Source organism: Hemitrygon akajei, chromosome 19 (genome assembly GCF_048418815.1).
Source record: "Hemitrygon akajei chromosome 19, sHemAka1.3, whole genome shotgun sequence".
In the NCBI taxonomy this organism is placed as follows: Eukaryota; Metazoa; Chordata; class Chondrichthyes; order Myliobatiformes; family Dasyatidae; genus Hemitrygon; species Hemitrygon akajei.
In genome coordinates this window covers 36283006-36308731 of record NC_133142.1, presented here as the reverse complement: position 1 = coordinate 36308731, position 25726 = coordinate 36283006, and the positions used below count along the sequence as shown (strand labels likewise).

Below are 25726 nucleotides of genomic sequence, written 5' to 3'. Positions count from 1 at the left end.
AGATGGCCTACAGAGAAGAGGTGGAAATGTTTGAGGCCTGGTGTCAGGCAAATAACCTCTTGCTCAATGTCAGCAGGACAAAGGAAATGGTTATCAACTTCAGAAGAACTCGCATCACTCACATCCCTCTTTACATCAGTGGCACAGTAGTGGAAATTGCAAGTAGTTTCAAACTCTTAGGAGTGCATATCTTGTGCAACCTCTCATGGTCCCAGAACGCATTATACACAACTAGAAAAGCTCACCAATGCCTCTACTTTCTGAGGAGACTGAAAAGAGCTGGGGTATGTACATGTATACTCATGTCTTTCTACAGATACACAGTTGAGAGCATCCTGACAAGCTGCATCACTACACGGTACAGAAACTGCACTGCAGCAGACAGGTAGGCTCTGCAAGGGGTATTCATGACATCACGGACAGCAACCTGCCTGCAATCAAAGTTCAAAGCAAATCAGAGTACGTATGTAACTCTCGCTTCGCCTAGCAGTTTAATATAGGGGGTGATAAGCCCCGACCTGGCCAAACTTAAGAAATCTCATTAGAGAGGATGCTGTGCGATGTGTCTCCTGTTACAAATCAGTACCCTGAAATAACAAACAGTACACAATATGCGATTAAACAATTGAACTTTATAACTCTTACTTTGACTATATAGTTAGTAGAGAAATGAAATAAAAGAAAAAAAGGGCCCAATCTTATTAACAGTCTGTGTGCAAAGTTGCAGCTCACTCATAGGCCAATCGGTCTCCATCGACCTCCTCCAATTGCCGCTGCCCTTTGGACCCTCGCTCCGAGGCCACCCCGTCCGGCGGTCTACCAAATCTCTCCATTCGCATCTTCTCTCTTCATCTCTCTCTCTGGCAAAAGCTTGCAAAATCAACTGCTTCCAGATTCACAAGACAGGGCAACAAAATCCTGATTGGCCAACATGCATCCCACAGTCCTGTTATCTCCAGCCATAACCCAAACATTGCTGCTACAGAGAAACCGTTACCTCAGCAGTGAACATTACATTAGCAGTGAAACCTTACAGCATGTTACACTCTCCCCCCACCAAATTTAGGCAAGTCCTCATGACATTGAGATAATTCACCAACCCTTCCTGCAAAACAGAAAGCCCAATCCGGGTACAAAAGGCACAATCCGGGTACATAGCTCCCCAAAACAGTAGAGATCATGCCCTGTTCCCCTGGGGCTACATAGGCCAACCTATCTGGTGGTCTCCTAATTCTCTGAGACCTCTGTACCTCCTCACATAACTCTTCAGGCTCAGACACTACTAGGGATACTTCAGGTCTACCTGGCGAGTCCTCCCCCGACCTGTCACTCATGCCCCCCCTGCGACTCAGAGACCTCTGTCCCACGTCCAGGCCCCGCTTCCTCTCCTTCATGGTCCCGTTGTAACCCAGGCAGCCCACAGATAGCCCCCCACCCCACCAGCACCACTTCACCTGACTCAGCAGGAGAAGGGTCAGGAGTCTCTTCCTCAATCACTGAGAAGTTAGCAAAAGGCAGCATACAGTGGCAGGCATGCAAAAGTTTGGGCACCCCGGTCAAAATTTCTGTTATGTAAATAGCTAAGCGAGTAAAAGATGAACTGATTTCCAAAAGGCGTAAAGTTAAATTTGACACATTTCTTAAATATTTTAAGCAAGAAAACTTTTTTATTTCCATCTCTTACAGTTTCAAAATAACAAAAAAGGAAAAGGGCCCGAAGCAAAAGTTCTGTTTTAACTTCATCAGTCCACAGAACTTGTTTCCAAAATGCATCAGGCTTTTTTAGATGTTACTTTGAACTTTTTGAATAGAACTTTTTTGGCAGCAATGAGTAAAGGTATGTTTGGAGACAAAAGGGTGCAGAATTTCATTAAAAGAACACCTCTCCAACTGGTAAGCACGGGGGTGGATCGATCATGCTTTGGGCTTGTGTTGCAGCCAGTGGAACAGTAAACATTTCACTGGTAGAGGGAAGAATGAATTCAATTAAATACCAGCAAATTCTGGAAGCAAACATCACACCATCTGTTAAAAAGCCGAAGATGAAAAGAGGATGGCTTCTACAACAGGATAATGATCCTAAACACACCTCAAAATCCACAATGGATTACCACAAGAGGTGCAAGCTGGAGGCTTTGCCATGGCCCTCACAGTCCCCCGACCTAAACATCATCGAGAATCTGTGGATATACCTCAAAAGAGCAGTGGATGCAAGATGGCCCAAGAATCACACAGAACTTGAAGCCTTTTGCAAGGGAGAATGGGCGAAACTCCCCCAAACAAGAATTGAAGGACTCTTAGCTGGCTACAGAAAGCATTTACAAGCTGTGATACTTGCCAAAAGGGGTGTTACTAAGTACTGCCTTGCAGAGTGCCCAAACTTTTGCTTTGGGCCCTTTTCCTTTTTCATTATTTTGAAACTGTAAAAGAAGGAAATAAAAAAGTTTTCTTGCTTAAAATAGGAAAGAAATGTGTCATCTTTAACTTTATGCCTTTTGGAAATCAGTTCGTCTTTTACCGGCTTAGCTATCCACAGTAACAGAAAATTTGACCAGGGGTGGTCAAACTTTTGCATGCCATTGTATACCACACATCCAGGTCCTCATCCTCTGAATCAGTATCCCTCTTCGGGGTGGGAGCTGGCCTAACTTCTCCTGCTGTGGGCCCTGCAGTCGCCCCACATTTTCACAGAGTCCTCTTACTAGGTGTAGGTTCCAAGTCAGGCTCTGGGTTAACCTGCACCTCTTGTCCCAGGGGCAGCAGGTGGTTCCGATGGAGAATCTTGACAGGCCCATTCCCATCCTCTGGTTTCACCCAGAAAACTGACATGTTTGACCTCTGACTCTCCACCTCATAGGGTGTGGCCACCCAGTGGTCAGCCAATTTGTGCTTTCCAGCTAGTCCTAAATTCCTTATGAGGACTTGGTATCCCAGCAGGAGTTGGGAGAACCTCACTTTTTGATCATACCTCCTCTTATTTCCTCAATTCTGCTTGGTGGCCACGACCCCAGCCAATTCATAAGCCCTTTTTAGCTCTCTTCTCATATAAGACACATAGTTCAGATAAGGCTTCAGTGGTAAGTCACCCTCATCAGTCCCAAAACAAAGGTCAATGGGTAACCTCACCTCGCGCCCAAACATCAGGTAGTATGGTGAGTACCCAGCTGCTTCATTTCGTGTACAGTTGTAACAGTGAACCAGATGCCCAATATGTTGACTCCATCTGCTCTTCTTGCTGATCTCCAAGGTCCCGAGTATGTCTAACTAGGTCCCATTAAACCTCTCACGCTGGGGATCACCCTATGGGTGGTAGGGCATTGTCCTCGACTTCTCAACTCCAAGCATGCCCAGTAACTCATAGATGAATCTGCTCTCGAAGTCCTGTTCCTGGTCACTATGTATCCACCTTCAAGGCCATAATAAACAACATACTTTTCCCATAACACTTTTGCCACCATAGCCGTCCTCTGGTCCTTGGTAGGAAAAGCCTGAGCATATCTGGTGTAGTGGTCCGTGATGACTAAGACATTCGCCGTGCTGCTGGTGTTGGGTTCTATGGACAGGAAATCTATACACACCAGGTCCATTCTTAACTGATCCACCTCAGCCGCCTGAATGACCCCTCTGCGCCGCAAGCAATTTAGCTGCCTCTCTAGCTGAAACATAAAAGCAGAAAGATTCTCCCCATTCCCCTGACACGTTTTGAAACCCCACCAGGAGCTCCATTGGGCTTCCAGTCAGACCAAAGGCATTGTTCACTGCTTGCAGATAATTGACTTCTGTTGCTACGGGAAAATTTAACCTGATGACTCTCACAACGACAGCATCTCGCCCATTCAAACTTTCAACCAATCTCTGTCGTTTTAATCATCCGAGCCCTGTCACTCATCTAACAACTGAGAGGTCCACTCCACCCACGTCTCATAATCCTCCTCCCCTTTAGGGTGGGCGTTATTCCAGAGAATATGTGGAGCCTGCCATAGCTGGGAGTTTGAATCTGATTTTTCCATTTTTTTGCCAGAGAAGTAAGGGCGGATATTACCTCAGAATTCTCACTCTTCACCAGAGACGTGGACTAATTAGACATTCCAAATCTGACCACTCTTTCCCTTCACTCCTCAGAAATGATAGAACTCTGTCTTTGAAATCTCCGCCCCCAGCTACCTCAGCGCTGGTCTGCATTAAAACATGAGCTGTGCCCGCCATTTTATCAAACCTCCACTCACAATCGCAACTTTAACAGCACAACAGTGGAATTAACAATTCATCCGGAGTACAAATATCTTCCCCACGGGTTCATTGCTCAGGGTAATCATAGAGCATCCAACGGAATCAATCCCGGACAAGCCCCCACAATTGTAACTCTCGCTTCACCTAGCGGCTTAATATAGGGGGGTGACATAGAGTACACAATATGCAATTAAATGATTAAGCTTTATAACTCTTACTTTGACTATATGGTTAGTAGAGAAACAAAATAAAAGAAAAAAAGGGCTCAATCTTATTAACAGTCTGTGCACAAAGTTAGAACTCCCTCATAGGCCGATCGGACCCCATCGACCTCCTCCAATTATTGCTGCCCTTCGGACCCTCACTCCGAGTCCACCTCATCCGGTCATGTACCAAATCTCTCCATTCATGTTCGTTCTCTCTCTCTCACACACTCTCACTCTCACTCTCACGAAATCAACTGCTTCCAGATTCACAAGACAGGGCAACAAAATCCTGATTGGCTAACATGCATCCCACAGTCCTGTTATCTCCAGCTATAACCCAAACATTGCTGCTACAGAGAAACTGTTAATTCAGCAGTGAACATTACAAAGAAGCCATTACATTAGCAGTGAAACCTTACGGAGCGTTACACATTTATGTCACCACATACAGTTCAGATTCTTTATCATGTGAGCATACTTAGCCAATCTATAACAGTAACTGTAAATAGCTTCAACAAAAGAGCAAGAGCATAGAAGACAACAAACTCTGCAAATGTAAATATAAGTAAATAGCAATAAATAACAAAAGTATGTACAAAGTAATAACTAGATAAAGAATCCTTAAAGTGAGATCATTTGTGGTGAGAACATCGCAATAGATGAGTGTAGTTGTCCTCTTTTGTTCAAGAGCCTGATGGTTGAGGGGTGGTAACTGTTCCTGAACATGGTGGGAGTCCTGAGGCTCCTGTACCTTCTACCTGATGACAGCAGCAAAAAAAGAGCATGGCCTGGATTGTGAGGATCTTTGATGATGGAAGCTGCTTTTCTATGACTGTGTTTCATGTAGATATGCTCAGTGGTTGGGAGGGCTTTACCCATGATGTACTTGGCTGAATCCACTTCCTTTTGTAGGATTTTCCTTTCAAAGGCATCGGCATACCAGGCTGTGATGCAGTTTCGACTACACATCTATAGCAGTTAGTCAAGATTTTTGAGGACATGTCGAATCTCCACAGATTCCTAAGGATGTACTGGCGCTGTCAAGATCATATTTTCAGGAAGGTGCTGGAAAAGAATCCCACCCACTCAGCTCATGAACTGTTGGTCTCACTCCCATCCAGGGATAAGGTTATGTAGCATCCACACCAGGACCACCAGAATCAAAATTGGCTACTTTCCCCAAGGCTGACCAGTGCCTCCACCTGCTAACACACATTTCCACACTCACAACTACCAGTATTTTATCATTTACCGTCAGTGACATTACTTTGCTTAACCTTTGCTTAACAAGGTGGCCACTAAGTGTACATGAAGCATTTATTTTCTTTCCGAATATCTATAGCCAATGTGAAATTCAGAGTAGACTGCTGTGTTGGAAATCTAGGGTCACGTATACTGATGATATGGTGTGCCCATTGGATCTTGTTCAGTACAAGTAGTGCCTTGGTACTAGGAATACCAAGTACTTCCTACTTAGTAGTACTTAGAAATACCTGCTTTCAAAATATGCAGGACAGGTATCATTGTCATAGAGTAATAGAACTTTACACATCAAGTGTTCTTCCTATCAAGTGTTTTAAAATAATTATGTTTCTTGTGCGTTTAGTGTGAGGCCCGTTCTCTCATCCATTTTTGTGAACAAATAGCTTGGAGCTCAGCCTTCAAATGTATAGATGCAGACCCCTCCCGTAACTGAAGTGGTGCCGATGGTTTTCTAAACGAGCTCCATTGTATGAGGCGAAGGGGACTATCTCACTAAATTCGGCCGAGAGAGAGGGGTGTTATAACAGGACAGCTTTGTTTGCCTACAGTTGGCAGTCGGATTGGGTCCATTGGCTTAAACCAACATTTGCCCCAGACGTGAGCGGATGTGTGAGGGCAGCAAGCGTCATCTGTTATTCTTCCTCCCCCGCATCCACTACGGTACTGCCTCGGCGAGCAGCGCTGGTCTTCCCCAGCCGCTGCTGCAACCAATGACAGCCCAGCCGGTGTGTGACGCAATTGTGGGTGACGTCAATGACCGAGGCAGGAGCTGGCACGCATGCGCCCTCCCACCCCCCGCTAGCTCCCGGCTCCCGGTGTCGGAAGCGTCGCTTTGTGGCTGAAAATGGCGATCCCCGCCAGTCGGGATTTACGGCAGCAGCTGAAGGATGATACGGCCGCCCCGGAGGCCGCAGAGCAAGAGACCGTTCACCTCGATCAGGGGCACATCGAGGAGCTCAACAGTCATGACAAGTCAGGCGTCCCCCTCAACTCGCCCTGGACCTTTTGGCTGGATAGGTGGGTGGGTGCGCGGGGGATGGCCTGGGCTGTAAACAGAGTTCGGGACTAGCATCAGCCCTCTGCCAAATCTGGTGAGGGCGCTGGATGGTAGGAGGGGTCCTCAAATGACATGTCTCAGGTTGGGGCCTGGGGGGTATTACAGGCTGGGACGAAATGGAACGAAGAAATCATAGGACTGGGCTGGGAATTAATTTGTAGACTAGGCTGGGCAGATGAAGTATGATACATGTATTAAGTAATCTGCCGAAACAAGTAGTGTTGTGGTTTCCACACTTGGTTCTATTACTTCAAATCGTCTCAAGTGAAAGTGGCTCTGCTGAACATACTTCAATGAACGGCAATGTATATTGCATTCTTGACAATTTCAAAGTAAATTTATTATCAAACTATATACACGTCACCATATACATTCTTGAGATTTGTTTTAATGCGAGCATACTAGGTAACTCCAGAATCATCATAGAATCAGTGAAAGACCACACCCAACAGGGCAGACAGACGTCCAATGTGCAAAAGATAACAAACTGCAAATACAAAAGGAAGAAAAATAATAATAAGCATTAAATAATCGCATTCTTGAAAGTGAGTCCATAGGTTGTGGGAACAGTTCAGTGATCGGACAGTTGAATGACGTTTTCCCCACTGGTTCAAGGGATAGTAACTGTTCTGAATCTGGTAGTGGGAGGCCTGAGGCTCCTGTACCTTTGTCCGAATAGCAGTGGTGAGAAGAGAGTGATGGGGATCCCTGATGATGGATGCTGTTTTCCTTTGACAACTCAGTGGAGAGGAGGGCTTTACCTGTAATGGACTGGGCCATATCCACTACTCTTTGTCTGTCTGAAGCATCCGTCGGTCAGAGTGGACCATGGCTATTGCGTCCTTAGATGCACAAGCCTGGGCAATACGATATAGAGAGCAAGCTGTTGCTCATGCAGCAAGCTCCCCCTCTCCAAAGGAATGGCAAAGACCAATAGTTTGGTTACAGTAGCACCACAGGAGTTGCCAGTCAACGTTGAACTCAATGTACGACTGCCTTAGGGACTCCAACTCCAAATTTTTCCCTCGGGGTTTACTCCGGAAGCTTTCCTCACGAGTAGGTATAGAGTTTTCCTTCTAGTTGTGCTGCCAATCACAGCTGACAAGCTGCATCTGCCCGAAGCGACTGGTTTTCAGACACCAGTAACCCACATTTGCCCCTCCTATCAGTAGAAATGATTCCACTGGGCTTAGTAGCCTAAGCCACATGTGAAGGCCAGGAGCTGGACTTGGTTGTTGGGCTATTTGATGCACACGCCATTGGGAGCATTTAATAGGTAGCAGGAGCTTGTCCCCTCTACCACCCCCGGCTAAAACAACTTCAAGAAATTTTTTTGTAGAATTTTCCATTCAAAGACATTGGTATTTCCATACCAGGCTGTGATGCAATCAGTTAATATACTATCCACCACACATCTATTAGAAGTTTATCAAAGTATTAGATGTTGTACTGAATCTTCACAAACTGCTACAGAGTAGAGGCACCATGTGCTTTCTTCATGATTGCACTTATGTAATGGGCCCAGGACAAGTCCTCTGAAATGATAACACCGAGGTATTTAAAGTTGCTGACCTTCTCCACCTCTGGTCCTCTGATAAGGACTGGTTTATGGACCTCTAGTTTCCTCCTCCTGACGTCAATAATCTTGTTCTTGCTGACATTGAATAAGAGGTGGTTGCTGTGGCACCACTCAGCCAGATTTTCAGTCTCCTTCCTATATGCAGATTCATCACCACTCTTGATTCGGCTAATGGCAGTGGTGTCATCAGCAAACTTTATTATGGCATTGGAGCTGTGCTTACAGCTGTGTCACACAGTCAGAGTGTAAAGGGAGAAGAGCAAGGGGCTAAACACACATGGTACACCTTTGCTGATGGAGATTGTGGAGGAGACGTTGCCAATCCAGACTGACTGGGGTCTGCAAGTGAAGAAATCGAAGATCCAATTGTACAAGGAGGTACTTAGGCCAAGGTCTTGAAACTGATTAATTAGTTTTAAAGAAATGATAGTATTGAATGTGAGATTCAGCTGATAAAGAGCATCCTGAGGTATGCATCTTTGCTGTCCAGATGTTCCAGGGTTAATTGAAGAGCCAATGAAATCACATCTGTAGTGAACCTTGTGTACCAGTAGGCAAATTGCAGAGGTTTCTCAGGCAGAAGTTGATGTATTTGATCATCAACCTCTCAAAACTCTTCATCACAGTGGATATAAGTGCTATTGGATGATAGTCATTGAGGCAGGTTGCCATGTCCTTCTTAGGCACCAGTATGATTGAGGGCTGCTTAAAGCAGTTTGGTACCTCAGACTGCTGAACTGAGAGCTTAAGGATATCAGTGGACAGTCCAGCCAGTTGATCAGCCAGTCTTTAGTACTTGACTAAGTATTTTCTGTGGGTTCACCCTCTCTTACGTCAACCTCAGAGACTGAAATCACAGGGTCATTAGGGGCTGTGGGAGTTTGTGAAGGTTCCTCCATGGTTTGACAGAAGGTGAGTAAAGAAGGCTTTGAGCTCATCCAGAAGCCAATCCCTGGCACTACCACATCTACTGAATCTTCTACCATCCATCTGTAAGGAAGTTCAGACTTTTTTTGGTTTTGTAGAAATTGATGTAGGTGTTTCAAATAACATTATAACTTCTATAATAGTACAGTTCAAATAGATATTTGGTAATATGTGAAACAAAGCTAACACGTAAAAACAACAAACAACTTGGTAGTTGAACCGGGGATAAAATGAATTTTGTTTTCACTACTTGGGGATTCTAGGGGATTCTAACGTAGTGTATATAATTTAAGTTTTGGATGGAGTTTTTGTATGTTTAATACAATTTTGGGCATGTTTACTGAGGGATATTTCATAGGAGGGTTCATCAGGGTAATTCCTGTGATGAAAGAATAGTCAAATGAGGAAAGATTGAGTAGATCTTTGCCATTTTTTAAAGGAAGATCTTGTTCAAAGACTCATCAAGGAGGATGTTGAGAGACAATGTCTCATCTAAGCTGAGAGTAGATAGTTTCAGAAGTGAAACAACAGCAGGCTTAATGCTATATGGCATACTATTTGTTTGGTGTGTATGTTTTGATTGCACTGATCTAGGAATCCCAAAGTTGAACTACCCCTCCCATCTCTTAGGGTGGTCCATCATTGTATTTTGATGTCTTAATTAAGTCCTGCATTGAAACTGCTAAAGGTGAGCACATGATCCAGATGAACAATTCAGAGCACCATTGCAGATATGCTGCGCTTTTGAAAGTGCATTAAAGCAGGGCCCCAGCTGTCTCCTTGTTCAGATTTGTGGATAACTTGGAGAGTTCTTGTGTTTTGACAAACTTGAGGCCGGCAGTTTTGATGTGCCACATTATACGTTTCGCAGCAAAATTGAAACCCATTGAACAGAAAAGTTGTAGTAGCACAGATATGAAATTGGCATTAAGACAAAGACAGATTTTAGCAAACAGATTTGCACGTTAGAAGAAATTGCATAGTTTATTAGCTCCTGAACATTTGCTAGGGTGGTTCCACTACATTAATGATTTAGGCTTCAGGCCATTTTTTACAGCTTGAAAAACTGGTAGAAGTAAGGTAATAGATTTCAAGGGATGTAGACAGGTTGGTGAAATGGGCAGATGATATACCCAAAATACTGCAGTCTTCCCAGCTATTTTTATGTCAATTCTATTCACGTTGAGTGCTATTGTACGCTCAAAAGAACTTTGTCAAAGTGAAGTGAGAACGTAACTTCACTGCCGCATGAACAAGTCTTTGTCGTTGTCCTCCACTGATGCATCAGTGCTGTTATCTGGTCAGATACCACTTATTAGTAAGACCTTGGTAGGGCTCGACCATGGATATTGCAAGTTGTTGCCCATGCAGAAGCTCCTCCTCTCCGTGCATCAGATGAATCCAAAGAAACGGCAGAGACTGATACAGTTTGGCACCAGCAGCATTGCAGGAGTTTCCAGTCAGTGTTAATCTCAATGTTGGATTTCCTTAGGGACTGCAGCTCCAGATTTTTCCTCAGGGTTTACTCCTGAAGCCTTCCCCATGAGTTGCTATAGCTACAAGGCAGTGGAGGTTTAAGAAGACAGTTTACCTTCTCTTGGATAATCTGCTAACCATGACTGACGAGTTCCATCTGCCTGAGGCAACTGGTTTTAAGGCAACAGTAGCCCAACTTTGCCCCTGCTCCTGTCAGTAGAAATGTTTCTGCTAAGCTTAGTAGCTAAGCCGGTCATGAAGGCCAGGAGCTAGACTTGGTTGTCAGAGTCTATTTGAGGTGTATGCCATTGGGAGCATTTAATAGATAGTGGGAGTTTATCTCCACTACCTTCCCTGGCCATGACACCTGAAGGAACCTTTTAGCAAGAACATGAAAGAAAAATTCTTGAAGAAGTAATGATATTCCCTGTGATGTATTGTAGTACAAGCAGTTGCCAGTTTACAACAGAATTACATTCACAAGAAGTTTCATAACCCAAACCATTTGTAAATTGTAAATGAACAAAAGCAGCATGTGAAGAAGGGTCACAAGTTCCTGTGACAGGAGAGCAGGCAGGTGTTGGCAGAGTTGCCGGCCAGCCAGTTTAACTCTCCCCTGATTGTTGTGGCCCAGTTCGGTGGGATGTGGTTCCTGGAGTGAGGGGGTGGAGGAGTAATGAAAGCAGACAGAAATGCTCTGTTCTCACTCAGCAGAAGATGCTTGCAGACCTGCAATGGCCAGCAAATCTATCCACATCCATTCTACTGATCTCCTAAGCACTTGTTTGCACTGAAAATATTACTCAGGTGTTTGTAAACTAGAGAGGACCTGTGTGCTGTGCATGATAGATTACCCAAAAATGTTACTGAAACATTGTCCATGGTAAATTGTTTTATTATTGTCAAATGTAACAAAGTACTGTTACGAACCCCGTAACTGGGTATCTTACCAGCAAAGATAGGAGTATCCGTTGGAGTCTGGTGATACTATTTTTAACAGTATTTATTAGTAAAAATACACAAAAATAATATCAATGCAAATATACAGATAATATACGTCATCAATACTAAACCTAAAAGTGCGGGTATAATAATAATAAGAAGAAATAAGCTCTATCGTTGTCTAGGGGATAATGAATTGGCCGATGGAAATATAAAGTTCAGTTCAGTTCATGCAGGCTGCGGTAGTTGTTGATCGCTGTGTTGCCATTGTTGGAGAGAGAGAGAGAGAGAGTAACAGCTATTGACTTGCCGACTTTCCTTTTACGATCTTGATCCGTCGATGCGTTGTTGTTGTGGCCATTCACGTATGACCCCTCCGTCCTTTAGCTAGACCGTTCTTCCGTGGCGGACTCGTCGCCCAGGCAAGGGTGGACACACACACAAGCCCCCACTGGTCTCGTAGCGTCTCTCCTGGTGCGTCTGAGGGGTGTTTCCCCAGACCGTACTTTTATCCCCACTCAAGGGGTCTCAGGTGTCAATCAGGTTGGGATGATGCAACCCATCAACCAGACCACTCTGGTTGCCCCCGAGGGGTTTCAATGAATAGAACAGTACTCAATACACAATCCTTCTCCAAGAGACAATAGCAGTAATCAGTGGTTCCGTTCCGCTTTTGTTAGGAGGAGACATTCCACTTTTGTGTATCTCTGCGTTGTCTCTCTCTCATTTCCTGGGTATCAGACCCGAAATAGTAGCGATTTTGCGATTCTCAAAAAGGGGGGGGGGCGACTTTGCACCCTTCTGCCCATCAGAGTTGCTCCTCATTCGTAACACCCCCATCCTTCTAAGAATTTTCACCAAAAGGGGAAAATTAACTAATACAGAGTCTTACCGAATTTCAGAATCTAACACAATACAAAAGAGTTTTCACTACAGAGTAATACAGTTATACATTCAATTTAGTATCTAAACAGTTAGCGATTACATTGTCACTTCCTTTAATATCTTAATATCTTGTACCTTAATAAATTCCTGTAGCATCAGACTCCAATTTAATAACCACTTATTTTTTTTATTCCTTTTCTTCAGCAAAAACAAAACTAAAGGGTTGTGATCTTAAGTATATAATACAAAATGTGAACCAATACATGTGTGATTATTCTCTAGTACATTACAAAAGTTTATGCAAATACTAATCTTTATTTTACTTTTAAACTTAACAGTCAATCTTCCATGGTGTTGTCTTTATTATTTACATGCTTTGTCGAAATCCCTCAAAACCAGATCCTATTATTTAAAGTGGCATTTTGTCAACCTTCGCCTCTTTTCCACTTAACTCTCACATGGTTAGCTTGCTCACCAGTGTGGAATAGGCTTTCGCATACTCCTTTCATAGGAGTTATTTTTATCAACAATGTTTTCCAAACTTAGCCCATCTTCCGAACTTCCACACAATTCTTTATTTTTAAGCAAGTCATTAATTTTATCTTCAGGACCCTTCATTCTATTAATTTTCAGTTTCACATCTGCAAGTGATCCCTCTTTGTCCAAACAACATTTCAAATTCTGCCTCTTCACAGCACACCCTTGAATAACATTAGCGAGTGGGGTACCTTTACATTCCACATCGAACTGTAATTGATTCACAGGCACCTTGTTAACAAGCCATTGTTCCTTCAGCCTGGTTACTGCTTCTGAAACAAATCCAGACTTTAATTTTTTTTATTCAATTTAGGAACTACACTGTTCCCTTCCCCTTCAATAATAATATTCACATGACCAGCTTCCATCTCCTCACTAACTTTTAACACACCTTCTAACACAAACAACTGGGAATTCTCACTTCCCACTAGTACCAAGGTTAACCCTTTCTTCACTGAACCAAGTCCATCTGACCCAAAAGGACTGCATTCCTTTTCAACTAAATCAGATACCCCAGACTTTTCCTGAGTTTCATTACTAGGTTCAGTACCATGTGCATCCACATCTTGAACACACTCAGATGGGACATCTGCCTCTTCCAGGCTTTCAATACCCGTCCCCTTTTCAAATTCTAAGTTCCCCTGATCCTCCCAGTTACTCTCTGGGCAACTCCCTTCCGGAGTAAACTCAACCCTGCGGGTTAAAACAACCTCATCTGCTAACCCAGCAGACACCTTCAAGGTAATGGCATCCTTTTCATCTAGGACTGCCCTTATATCATTATCGGGAACACATTTAAATTCTTCAACTTCTTCAAACAGTTCTGTCAAGCCACAGATCATCCATGTCCAACCCTGGACCTTCTAACAGCCTTATCTGTTTCTCATTTGTACTCCATGCCTCTATAAATTTCCTCCTGGCTAAGGGTAGGTCTACCTCCTCTCCTTTACTCTCTTTCACCTCCCTATTCTCCGTTTTACCACCCTCTAACCCCTCTTGGTACAGGGTCGCTAAAAACATCTCAGCCAAATCGATACTGGACTGATTTAAACTGGTCTCTTTCTCAGCTGCCTTTCTCGACATGCTGCGAGTGATCGCGCATGCGGGATAGATCTTGGAACCTAGGGGCGGGTCCTCAGCCTTCACAGGCTTGCTCGTCAGCTTCATGGCTGAACACACCTCACCCCCTGCTAAATCATTACCAAGAAGGACGTCCACGCCGTCTCTCGGTAATTCTGACCGTACCCCTATTTCAACTGGTCCAGATACCAGATCACAATTTATAATGATCCTATGCAAAGGCACAGCTTCTGTCCCTTTTCCTATGCCTCTCAAAACTACCTCTCCAGTCTCAGGACCAAAATCTAGTACCTTACTGAGAATCAATGACTGCTCAGCTCCAGTATCTCTCCAGATCCTCACTGGAACTGGTGTTTCTCCCTCTTTCACAGACACGGTCCCTTCTGAAATAAATTTCTCACACCCCTCTCGTATTTTATCTACCTGGGGCTTTCTCATCAATTTGCTGATCCACACAATACACCCTGTAGGGACTGCTGCGTTCCCTTTTCCTGTCTCCTTCCTTGGAGCAAAGCACTTAGATGCAATATGACCAACCTTTCCACAATTAAAACAGGTCAAGCCAGGAACCCTCCTGCCAGCTTGCATTTCTTCCTCCTTACTTTTACCACTAGCTCCCGGCTGAATTTCTACCTCAGCCGGCGGGCTTTCTCTACCGTTCCTACGGTCTTTCTGGTAACTCTTAGTTGAGGAAAACTTTGTCTTGTGGGTTAGGGCATATTCATCTGCGAACCTGGCAAATTCTGATATGGACTTATTCGGCTTCTCGTTCAAATACATCCGGATATCATCTGAAACACAACCTTTAAATTCCTCAATCAGAATTAACTCTCTGAAACGCCGAAAATCCTCTTCCACCCTTTCTGCCGCACACTAGCTATCCAAGAGCACACCCTTCTCATAGGCAAACTCTGCATACGTCTGATTCCACACTTTAAATCTCTGAACTTTTGTCTATATGCCTCAGGTACCAATTCGTAGGCCCGAAGAATGGCCTGTTTTACTTCCTCGTAATTCTCATACTCCTCCACAGACAACGCCGCATATGCCCGTTGTGCCTTCCCTTTTAACACACTTTGTAACAACGCCACCCACTGATATCTGGGCCACTTCTGATTCACTGCCACCTTTTCAAAATGCAAGAAATAACTATCAACATCCGTCTCCTCGAACGGAGGTACTAACCTAAACTCCCTACTAACATTAAACCTCTCCTCTCCATCTGCCCCTTGGACCCTTCTCTCTTGCTTTAACTTCTCCATGTCCAGCTCATGCTGCCTCTGTTTCTCCTTCTCCTTTTCGTCTGCTTCCAGCTGTTGTAACCTACGTTCATGCTCCCTCTGGTTTTCAGCTCTTTCCTTCTCCTTTTCAGCTGCTTCCAGCTGTTTTAACCTAATTTCATGCTCCCTCTTCACCTCTAACTCCTTTAGCTGGAGCTCATACTCCCTTTTCCTCTGTTCCACGTCCAGCCTCAATTTTTCCAACTCTAACTGAGCCGTCCCAATAGCTGGTACCTTTTCAGGGATCTGTTCCAATACCTCAGCCGAAAACACATTCTTCTCAATATAATACTGAGTTATGGCCCTCCGCATCTCCCACTTTTTCATTGACGACCTCACCTCTGCGAGATTTAGTCCTTTCGCAATATTTACCAAGTCCATCTTTGTGGCCTCCTCTAGCGCCTTCAAAGTTGGGTTTTGTGTAAATTCGTCTACGTCCATCTTTGCTGGTTTCCCGTCTGGTTACCCGCGCAACCAGATCCAAGTCTGGACTTAAGCCCGATTCACTGGCCCTCCAATTTGGTATCAAATCTCGAGATGAGGCCCCAAGTTGTTACGAACCCCGTAACTGGGTATCTTACCAGCAAAGATAGGAGTATCCGTTGGAGTCTGGTGATACTATTTTTAACAGTATTCATTAGTAAAAATGCACAAAAATAATATCAATGCAAATATACAGATAATATACGTCATCAATACTAAACCTAAAAGTGCGGGTATAATAATGATAATAAGAAATAAGCTCTATCGTTGTCTAGGGGATAATGAATTGTCCGATGGAAATATAAAGTTCAGTTCAGTTCATGCAGGCTGCGGTAGTTGTTGATCGCTGTGTTGCCATTGTTGGAGGGAGAGAGAGAGAGAGTAACAGCTATTAACTTGCCGACTTTCCTTTACGAAATTGATCTGTCGATGTGTTGTTGTTGTGGCCATTCACATATGACCCCTCCGTCCTTTAGCTAGACCATTTTTCCGTGGAGGACTCGTCACCCAGGCAAGGGTGGACACACACACAAGCCCCCCACCGGTCTCGTAGCGTTTCTCCTGGTGCGTCTGAGGGGTGTTTCCCCAGACCCTACTTTTATCCCCACTCACGGGGTCTCAGGTGTCAATCAGGTTGGAATGATGCAACCCATCAACCAGACCACTCTGGTTGCCCCCTGAGGGGTTTCAATGAATAGAACAGTACTCAATACACAATCCTTCTCCAAGAGACAATAGCAGTAATCAGTGGTTCCGTTCCGCTTTTGTTAGGAGGAGACATTCCACTTTTGTGTATCTCTGCGTTGTCTCTCTCTCATTTCCTTGGTATCAGACCCGAAATAGTAGCGATTTTGCGATTCTCAAAAAGGGGGGGGGGGGGACTTTGTACCCTTCTGCCCATCAGAGTTGCTCCTCATTCGTAACAGTACAGTGAAAATCTTGACTATTCAGATAGATCAATTAATTGCAACCGTGCATTGAGGTAGCATGAGGTAAAATTAACAAATGATGAATAAGATGTACAATTACGTAGGGAAATATAGATAGAAAATAAGGAAGGTGCAGGGTAATAATGAGGTAGATTGAGGTCAATAGACTATTTAATGATACTGGGGAATCATTCAATAGCCTTATAACAGCAGGATGGAAACTGACCTTGAGCCTGGTGGTTTAGGCTTTTATACCTTCTGCCTTGAGAAAAGAAATTGTCCGGGATGGGTGATCTTTGATAATGCAGGCTGCTATACCAACCATCGAGAAACGTAAAGAGTCCACGAAGGGAGGCTGATTTCTGAGATGTGCTGTGTTGTATGTGCAGTTGCCATTCCAAGCCATGGTACATTCAAATAGGATGCTTTCTGGGGTACGTCAGTAAAAATTTGTAAGGGTCAACAGGGACATGCCAAACTGCTTTAGCCTGCTGAGGAAGTAGGTGAACTTTGGTGAATGTGATGTCTGTGTGATTGAACCAGGGAAGGGTATTGTTGATGTTAACTTCTAGGAACTTGAACCTCTCAACCCTCTCAACATAAGCACCTAGAGGAAACCTGTTTGTTTATGGAGAGAATGTGCAAACTCCATACAGATGGCATCAGAATTGAAGTTCGAACTCAGATGCAGCGAGTTGTAACGGCATCACACTAACCTCTACACTATCATGGTGCCCCTAAGTAGGAACCTGTGCACCATCCTCACTACTCACCCCTCTTCCTAAAGTCAATGACCAGATCTTTTGTTTTGGCATTGAGGGAAAGGTAGTTGACATGACACCATGTCACTAGGCTCTGTCTCTTTTCTGTAGCTCATGAGTGGGAGGTAAGAACAAGGCAACTCTATCCCTGTTATTGCAACAGATGTGTGGGAAATAGAGATGTGGTTGAGGGCAGCATCAGTGGTCGAGGAAGGTAACCACCATTCTTTGAAGAAAGAGCACATCTGAAATGTTCTGGAATGGAAAGCCTCATTCTGAAAACAGATGCAGCAGGGATAGCAGAACTGAGAAAAGGTGACAGATGCAGTGGAGACATAGGAACTGTGAAAAGCCCTTTTTCTGTATCAGCTTTACATTTTGATCATTTGGTCTGTGTGCTAGCCTTTAGATGTTTGTCCCTTGGTTTTATTTAATTGAGCTTCATATGGCAATTAATAGAAGATAGCTGCATGAAATAATGGAGTGTGGTGACCCACTTTCTGCACAGGCGAACCAGCTCACAAATAGCCAGCGCATGGGGGGAGACTTTGGTAATGCACCTCTGACATCATTTCCACCTGGAGAGGGTGGGCGCTAGGGATTAAATGCCAGCGCCGCGAAGTTTGAATAAACTAGTCTCGAAACGACTTAGAGCGTGTCATCTCTAGCTCTGTATGTAGTACATCGCTACATTGGTGACCCCGACAGTCCAAACGGGATTTGGACCAAAGATGACCGACTCTTCATCTGTTCACGCAGTTTCGCTAAAACTGCCGACTTTCTGGACGCTGTGACCACGCGTGTGGTTTAGCCAAGCAGAAGCCCAGTTCCAGATTCGGCAGATATCCTCTGATTTCACGCGTTACTATCACATGGTGAGCGCCCTTGACCAGGAGACAGCTGCCCAGGTTGCGGATTTCATACAGTCACCCCTGGAAGAAGGCAAATATGAAGCATTCAAAGCGCTGCTCATTGGGACCTTTGGCCTCTAACGGCGTGAGCGGGATGCCCCCCTGCTTCACCTGGGCGGTTTGGGAGGCAGACTGCCGTCAGCATTGATGAATGAGATGCTGGCCCTGGTTGACGGACACAAGCCCTGCCTCATGTTCGAGCAAGCGTTCCTAGAGCAACTGCCCGAAGACATACATCTGCTGCTGGCCGATGCAGATTTCAGCGACCCCCGGAAGGTGGCGGCCCGGGCAGACGTGCTGTGGAAAGCCAAGAGGGAGAGCGTGGCGCCCGTCGGTCAGATTACCAGGCCACGCGCCCAACAGCGGACCAGACCAGGCCCGGCAGGGGGGCGCACACAGCACAGAGGCAGGAGTGAGGAGGCCAGTGAACAATGGTGTTTCTACCACCAGCGGTGGGGCACAAAAGCCCACTGTTGTCGCCCGCCCTGCAAGGGCCAGGGCCAGGGCCAGGGCCAGCTGCCGCTAATGACTATGGCGGCTGGCCACCAGGACAGCCTCTTGTACGTCTGGGACAAACAGTCGGGACGTCGCTTCTTGGTTGACACAGGAGCGGAAATCAGCGTCTTGCCCCCGACGGGGTACGACACCTGCAACAGGAAGCCAGGACCCACCCTGAGGGCCGCAAACAGCAGCATGATACGGACCTACGGCACCCGCACAGTGCAGCTGCAGTTCGGCGCCAGCCGGTTCACGTGTGACTTCACACTGGCCACCGTAGCCCAACCACTCCTGGGGGCGGATTTCTTGCGAACTCACAGCCTGCTGGTCGACTTGCAAAGGAAAAGACTGGTACATACGGAGACTTTCCAGACGTTCTTCCTGGGTGAAGCCAAGTTGCCGGCCCCACACCTGGACTCCATCACGCTGTCGGACAACAAATTCACCAGAATCCTGGCGGACCTTCCATCGATTCTGGCACCACAGTTCACGGCACCCATGCCCAGACACGGGGTTCAGCACCACATCCCGACCCAGGGACCACCCCTCCACGCCCGTGCACGAAGGCTCCCCCCGGAAAAGCTCCGCCTGGTGAAGGAGGAGTTCAAGAGGATGGAGGAATTGTGGATCGTACGGAGGTCCGACAGCCCATGGGCCTCCCCCCTGCACATGGTGCCCAAAGCAGCTGGGGGTTGGAGACCATGCGGCGACTACCACAGACTGAACGAGGTTACCACTCCAGACCTCTACCCCATGCCGCACATACAGAACTTTGCAGCAAACCTGCACGGGGCAAGAATATTTTCCAAAGTAGACCTCGTCCGAGGATACCATCAAATCCCAGTGCACCCTGAAGACATCCCCAAAACAGCACTTATCACCCCGTTCGGCCTGTTCGAGTTCCTCCGAATGCCGTTCGGCCTGAAAAATGCTGCACAGACATTCCAGCGGCTAATGGATGCAGTGGGTCGCGACCTGGACTTTGCGTTCATCTATTTGCACGAAATCCTTATAGCCAGCAGTAGTCGCCAGGAGCATCTGTCCCAGCTCTACTCCCGCCTGAGTGATTTCGGCCTCACGATCAACCCAGCCAAATGCCAGTTCGGTCTCGATACCATTGACTTCCTGGACCACAGGATTACCAAAGACGGGGCAACGCCTCTACCCGCCAAGGTAGACGCGATCCGCCTCTTTGCCCGGCCCAACACGGTCAAAGGCCTACAGGAGTTCGTTGGTATGGTGAACTTCTACCACCGTTTCCTCCCCTCAGCAGCCTGTATCATGCGCCCTTTGTACACCCTGATGTCAGGTAAAGGCAAGGACATTACTTGGGATGAGGAGGCCACGGCCACTTTCGTTAAAGCCAAGGAAGCCTTGGCAGATGCCGCGATGCTGGTGCACCCCAGAACGGACGTTCTGACTGCACTCACGGTGGACGCATCCGACACAGCAGTCGGTGGGGTGCTGGAGCAACTCATCGAGGGGCGCTGGCAACCCCTGGCGTTCTTCAACAAGCACTTACGACCACCCAAACTCAAGTACAGTGCTTTCAATCGGGAGCTGTATCTGGCAATCCGACATTTCAGGTACTTCTTAGAAGGCAGGTCGTTCACCGTGTTCACGGACCACAAACCGTTGACCTTCGCGTTCACAAAGGTGTCCGATCCCTGGTTGGCTTGCCAGCAGCGACATCTGTCCTACATCTCCGAGTACACGACGGACATCCAGCGTGTCTCAGGAAAGGATAACGTCATGGCGGACGCACTCTCCAGACCAGCTGTCCAGGCCCTGTCCCTATGCAGCACTGGCGGAGGCACAGCAGGCAGACAACGAGATGCCCAGCTACAGGACCGCAGTCTCGGGTTTGCAGCTGCAGGACTTCCTCGTAGGCCCAGGTGAGAGGACCCTCCTGTGCAACGTGGCTACCGGCCAACCTCGCCCCATCGTCCTGGCAGCCTGGAGGTGGCGAGTTTTTGACTCCATACACGGTTTGGCGCACCCATTTATCAGGACAACGTTCCAGCTGGTCTCCAGCAAGTTTGCATGGCACGGACTTCACAAGCAGGTCAGTAAATGGGCCAGAACATGCGCGCAGTGCCAAACAGCCAAGGTGCAGCGGCACACTAAAACACGCTGCAGCAGTTCGAACCCACCCACCAGAGGTTCGACCACATTCATGTGGATATCGTGGGCCCCCTACCGGTGTCCCGAGGAGCGCGGTACCTCCTAACTATGGTAGACCGGTTCACGAGGTGGCCAGAGGCGGTCCCGCTCACCGACACATCTGCCGATTCCTGTGCCCGAGCACTGATTGCAACCTGGGTAGCACGCTTCAGGGTATCGGCCCACATTACCTCCGACAGAGACGCCCAGTTCACCTCCAGCCTGTGGTCAGCTGTGGCCAGCCTGTTGGGAACGCAGCTACACCACAATACTGCCTACCACCCACAGTCTAATGGACTAGTGGAACGCTTCCACCGTCACTTGAAGTTGGCTCTCATGGCCCGCCTGAGAGGACCTAACTGGGTGGACGAGCTTCCCTGGGTCCTGCTTGGAATTAGCACAGCGCCCATAGAGGATCTGCACGCCTCGTTGGCCGAGTTGGTGTACAGCGCACCCCTGGCCGTCCCGAGAGAGTTCATACCAGCCCCAAGGGGGCAAGAGGAAGAACCCGCAGCAGTCCTGGACAGGCTACACGAAAGGCTTGGCAACCTGGCCCCCGTACCGACTCCACAGCACGGACGGACCCCGACCCATGTACCCAAAGACCTGCAGAACTGTAAGTTTGTGTTTGTACAAAGGGGCGGACACCGGGCACCGCTACAGCAGCCGTACGAGGGGCCGTTCAAGGTGATCAACAACAACGGGTCCACATACGTTCTGGACATTGGACGGAAAGAGGAGGTTTTCATTCTGGACTCAAACCAGCCCATGTGGACTTGGCGCAGCCGGTCGAGGTTCAGGCACCATGGTGCAGAGGCAGACCTCCCAAACAGAGGCTGTGGACATTGGGGGGGTGTATCGCCGGTTCTGGGGGGGGGGGGGGGGGGGTTATGTGGCGACCCACTTTCTGCGCAGGCGAACCAGCTCACAAATAGCCAGCGCGCGGGGGGAGACTTTGGTAATGCACCTCTGATGTCAAGATCCCAAGATCTCCAGCTTTCCCAATTAAAATAGAGACCCCAGTTCAGTTACAAGCATTGTAGATACCGAAGGAGCTTTGCATTTTACCAGCTCTAATTTCTTGGTCATTAGATTGCGAATCATTTTAAACCCAGACAATATATCTAAAACCCTTAGTTAAATTTTCCATCTATAGTAAAAGGGATCAGATTTCTGTTAGTAAAGCTTTCTTTTGATTCCCATTCTGTCTTCTGTAGATGCTCCAATGGTATTTGTGTACTTGTACCAGCAGCAGTGACTAAGTTATTGAGCAGTAACATTCAATTAGCTGTTCACTGGCTACTTAGAAGATAACAGCAGCCACAATCCATGTTATCTGGTGAAACTTGGACAGGATAGCCAAGGTTATAATTGGGTTTGGCAGTCCCTCCCCCAAATAGATCATACTGGTATGTGCTGGAAGGTGCAGCGCATGGTAATTCTTAATGTATCAGTTAATAATCTAAGATAAGAATGAAATTCCAGCAAGTTGATTCTTTGTGAAAGCAAATGGAAGATTATAGTTCAAATGTATAACTGCAGATGTGTTAGAACAGTGCTAGGAGAAGTAAATCATGTGGATTATTTTAATGAGTTTCCACTCTACAGGTATGATTTCATGCTGAATATTGCAATTGTTTATAAGAAATTGTGATCTCTGTAGTCAATTAATTTGTAAATGCAAGATTGCAATAGAAATTTCCAGTATGTGGTCTAGTTATAGCATCCAGTAAATTACTTTTGCAGCTAGAACTGGTGTAAATTAAATGATCAAAAATGGACCATGGTATGATAAACTATCTGTAGCAAATGTGAAAACTTTTAACAGTGCTCCCCGGCACTTCAACATTTAAAACCAAAGAAGGATGAGTCGTTGCAACATCACTTTTGGTGTGGCCAGCAATCATAGAATGTAATGGTTCCCGTGGAGTTATCATTGACCTGTGTGTTTGCCACTCTCACCTTCATCAAGGCCAGAAACATTTCTTTGTGAGTCATTCAGGGTTACTAACTATATCATTCTCTCCTCTCCTCACCTCCCCCTGTACCAGAGCCTTGATCTTCACCTTAGCATTTGTGGAGGTATAACCACTGAACAGATGCCTCCTAGGCTACAGTGGCTACACACACTTGGCAGCAAATACTGTAAACCCCCATATACTTAACAACTATTTTGTCTTGGTCTTCACGGTGGAGGACACATCTAATATGCCAAAGAAGGATTTTGAGGAATTGGTTGTTGACTTCAGAAGGAGTAGCAGACCAGATATCACTGTGATGATTGTACGCTCTAGTATCGTTTGGTGACAATAAAGTATTTGTATTTGTAGGATGTTATGGACGAAATGGGAGGTGAGGACCTTGATAAAATCACTGTCACTAAAGAGATAGTGATGAGCAAACTAGAGGGCCTGCAGGTGATAAGTTCCCTGGTCCTGATGTGATGCATCCCAGGGTGCTGAAGGAATTGGTGGAGGTTATAGTAGACATGTTGGTAATCATTTATCAAAACTCACTAGACTCTGGGCAGGTCTCGGCAGATTGAAAGACAACAAATGTCATGCCACTTTTTAAAAAAGGATGTAGGCAAAAGACAGGCAACTATAGGCCAGTTAGCTTAACGTCTGTAATCAGGAAAATGCTTGAAGCTGTCATTAAGGAAGAAATAGCAAAGCATTTAGAAAGGAGTGGTTCCATTAGACAGATGCAGCATGGATTCAGAAAGGGCAGGTCCTGTTTGACAAACTTACTGGAGTTCTTTGAGGACATAATGAGTGCAGTGGATGGAGGGGAACAGATGGATGTCGTATACTTGGATTTCCAGAAGGCATTCAATAAGGTGCTGCACAAGAGAATTATAAATAAAATATGGATGCATGGAGTTGGAGGAAGTGTATTGGCATGGATAATGGATTGGTTAACCAATAGAAGGCAGAGAGTTGGTATAAATGGGTGTTTCTCCAGTTGGCAGTTAGTGGTGAGTGGGGTGCCCCAGGGGTCGGTGCTGGGCCCGCAGCTGTTTACCATTTATATTGATGATTTGGAAGAGGGGTCTGAGTGTAGTGTAGCAAAATTTGCTGATGACACTAAACTGAGTGGAAAAGCCAATTGTACAGAGGATATGGAGAGTCTGTAGAGGGATGTAGATAGGTCAAATGAGTGGGCCAAGGTCTGGCAGATGGAATACAATGTTGGTAAATGTGAGGTCATCCACTTTGGAAGGAATAATAGAAGAGCAGATTATTATTTAAATAGTGAAAGATTGCAGCATGCTGTTGTGCAGAAGGACTTGGGAGTGCTTTTGCATGAATCGCAAAAAGTTGGCTTGCAGGTACAACAGGTTATTAAGAAAGCAAACAGAATGTTGGCCTTCATTGCTAGAGAGATTGAATTCAAGAGCAGGGAGGTCATGCTGCAACTATACAGGGTACTGGTGAGGCCACATCTGGAGTACTGTGTGCAGTTCTGGTCTCCATACTTGAAGGATATACTGGCTTTGGAGGCAGTGCAGAGCAGGTTGACCAGGTTGATTCCAAGTATGAAGGGGTTAACCTATGAAGAGAGATTGTATCGCCTGGGACTTTACTCTCTGCAGTTCAGAAGAATGAGAGGGGAGTCTTATAGAAACATACAAAATTTTGAAAGGGATAGATAAGATAGAAGTAGGAAAGTGTTTTCCTTTGGTAGGTGAGACTAGAACTAGGGGACATTGCCTCAAGATTCAGGGGAGAAGATTTAGGACGGAGATGAGAAACTGTTTTTCCCAGAGAGTGGTGAATCTGTGGAACTCTCTGCCCAGGGAAGCAGTTGAGGCTTCCTCACTAAATATATTTAAGGAACAGTTCAATTGGTTTTTACATAGTAAGGGAATTAAGGGTTATGGGGAAAAGGCAGGCAGATGGAGCTGAGTTTACAGACAGATCAGCCATGATCTTATTGAATGGCAGGGCAGGCTGAATGGCCTACTCCTGCTCCTATTTCTTATGTTACAGATTGATGTGTTGCAGTTCCCTCATATGCTGTGTGCTAAAGTGTACCCTGCTGTTCAATACCACGCAGTGGACTCGTGCAAACAACTCCACAGGCTCCCTGTTATTGTTTCACATCTGATCATTAATAATACCCCTTGTAAAAAGAGGCAGCATATGGTTGGCCTCCTCTGTGGTTTAGTGCACTGTGCCAGTACCTGTATTGTATAATCAGGTTAACTGTGCAGTGAAGGATTCTCTAGTCTTTTGCATATATTTATCCCACTTAGTCCCCTTCACTGCCTTCCATGCTGTGATCACTCTTTCCTCTAGTACTGTTCGTTCACCATCCAGGGCAGTTGTTTCAAGACTATAGACAGTCACCGGATGGATCTGTACAATCATACTTGCTTATGTGAAATTCTACTTGTACCTGGGTGAAAGGCTGTGAGGAATATCCCACACCAAGTTTCAGGATCCGAGCACATATTCTCCCTTAATGCATTACCCTCTTCCCCTTTCCCACACCCCCCCCCCCCCCACACACACAC

The 25726-nt window shown here is 46.0% G+C and overlaps 1 protein-coding gene across 1 annotated transcript in view; it reads left to right on the top strand.

Annotated features, from left to right (window-relative positions):
- The first annotated feature begins 6473 nt into the window (after positions 1 to 6473).
- The window catches only part of eif4e3 (eukaryotic translation initiation factor 4E family member 3), a 76687-nt gene continuing 57434 nt past the window's right edge, over positions 6474 to 25726 (top strand). Inside the window, exon 1 of the mRNA XM_073072384.1 lies at positions 6474 to 6716. Coding sequence (XP_072928485.1) covers positions 6544 to 6716 — 173 coding nt within the window. The 5' untranslated portion in view covers positions 6474 to 6543. The remainder of the gene's footprint in view (positions 6717 to 25726) is intronic.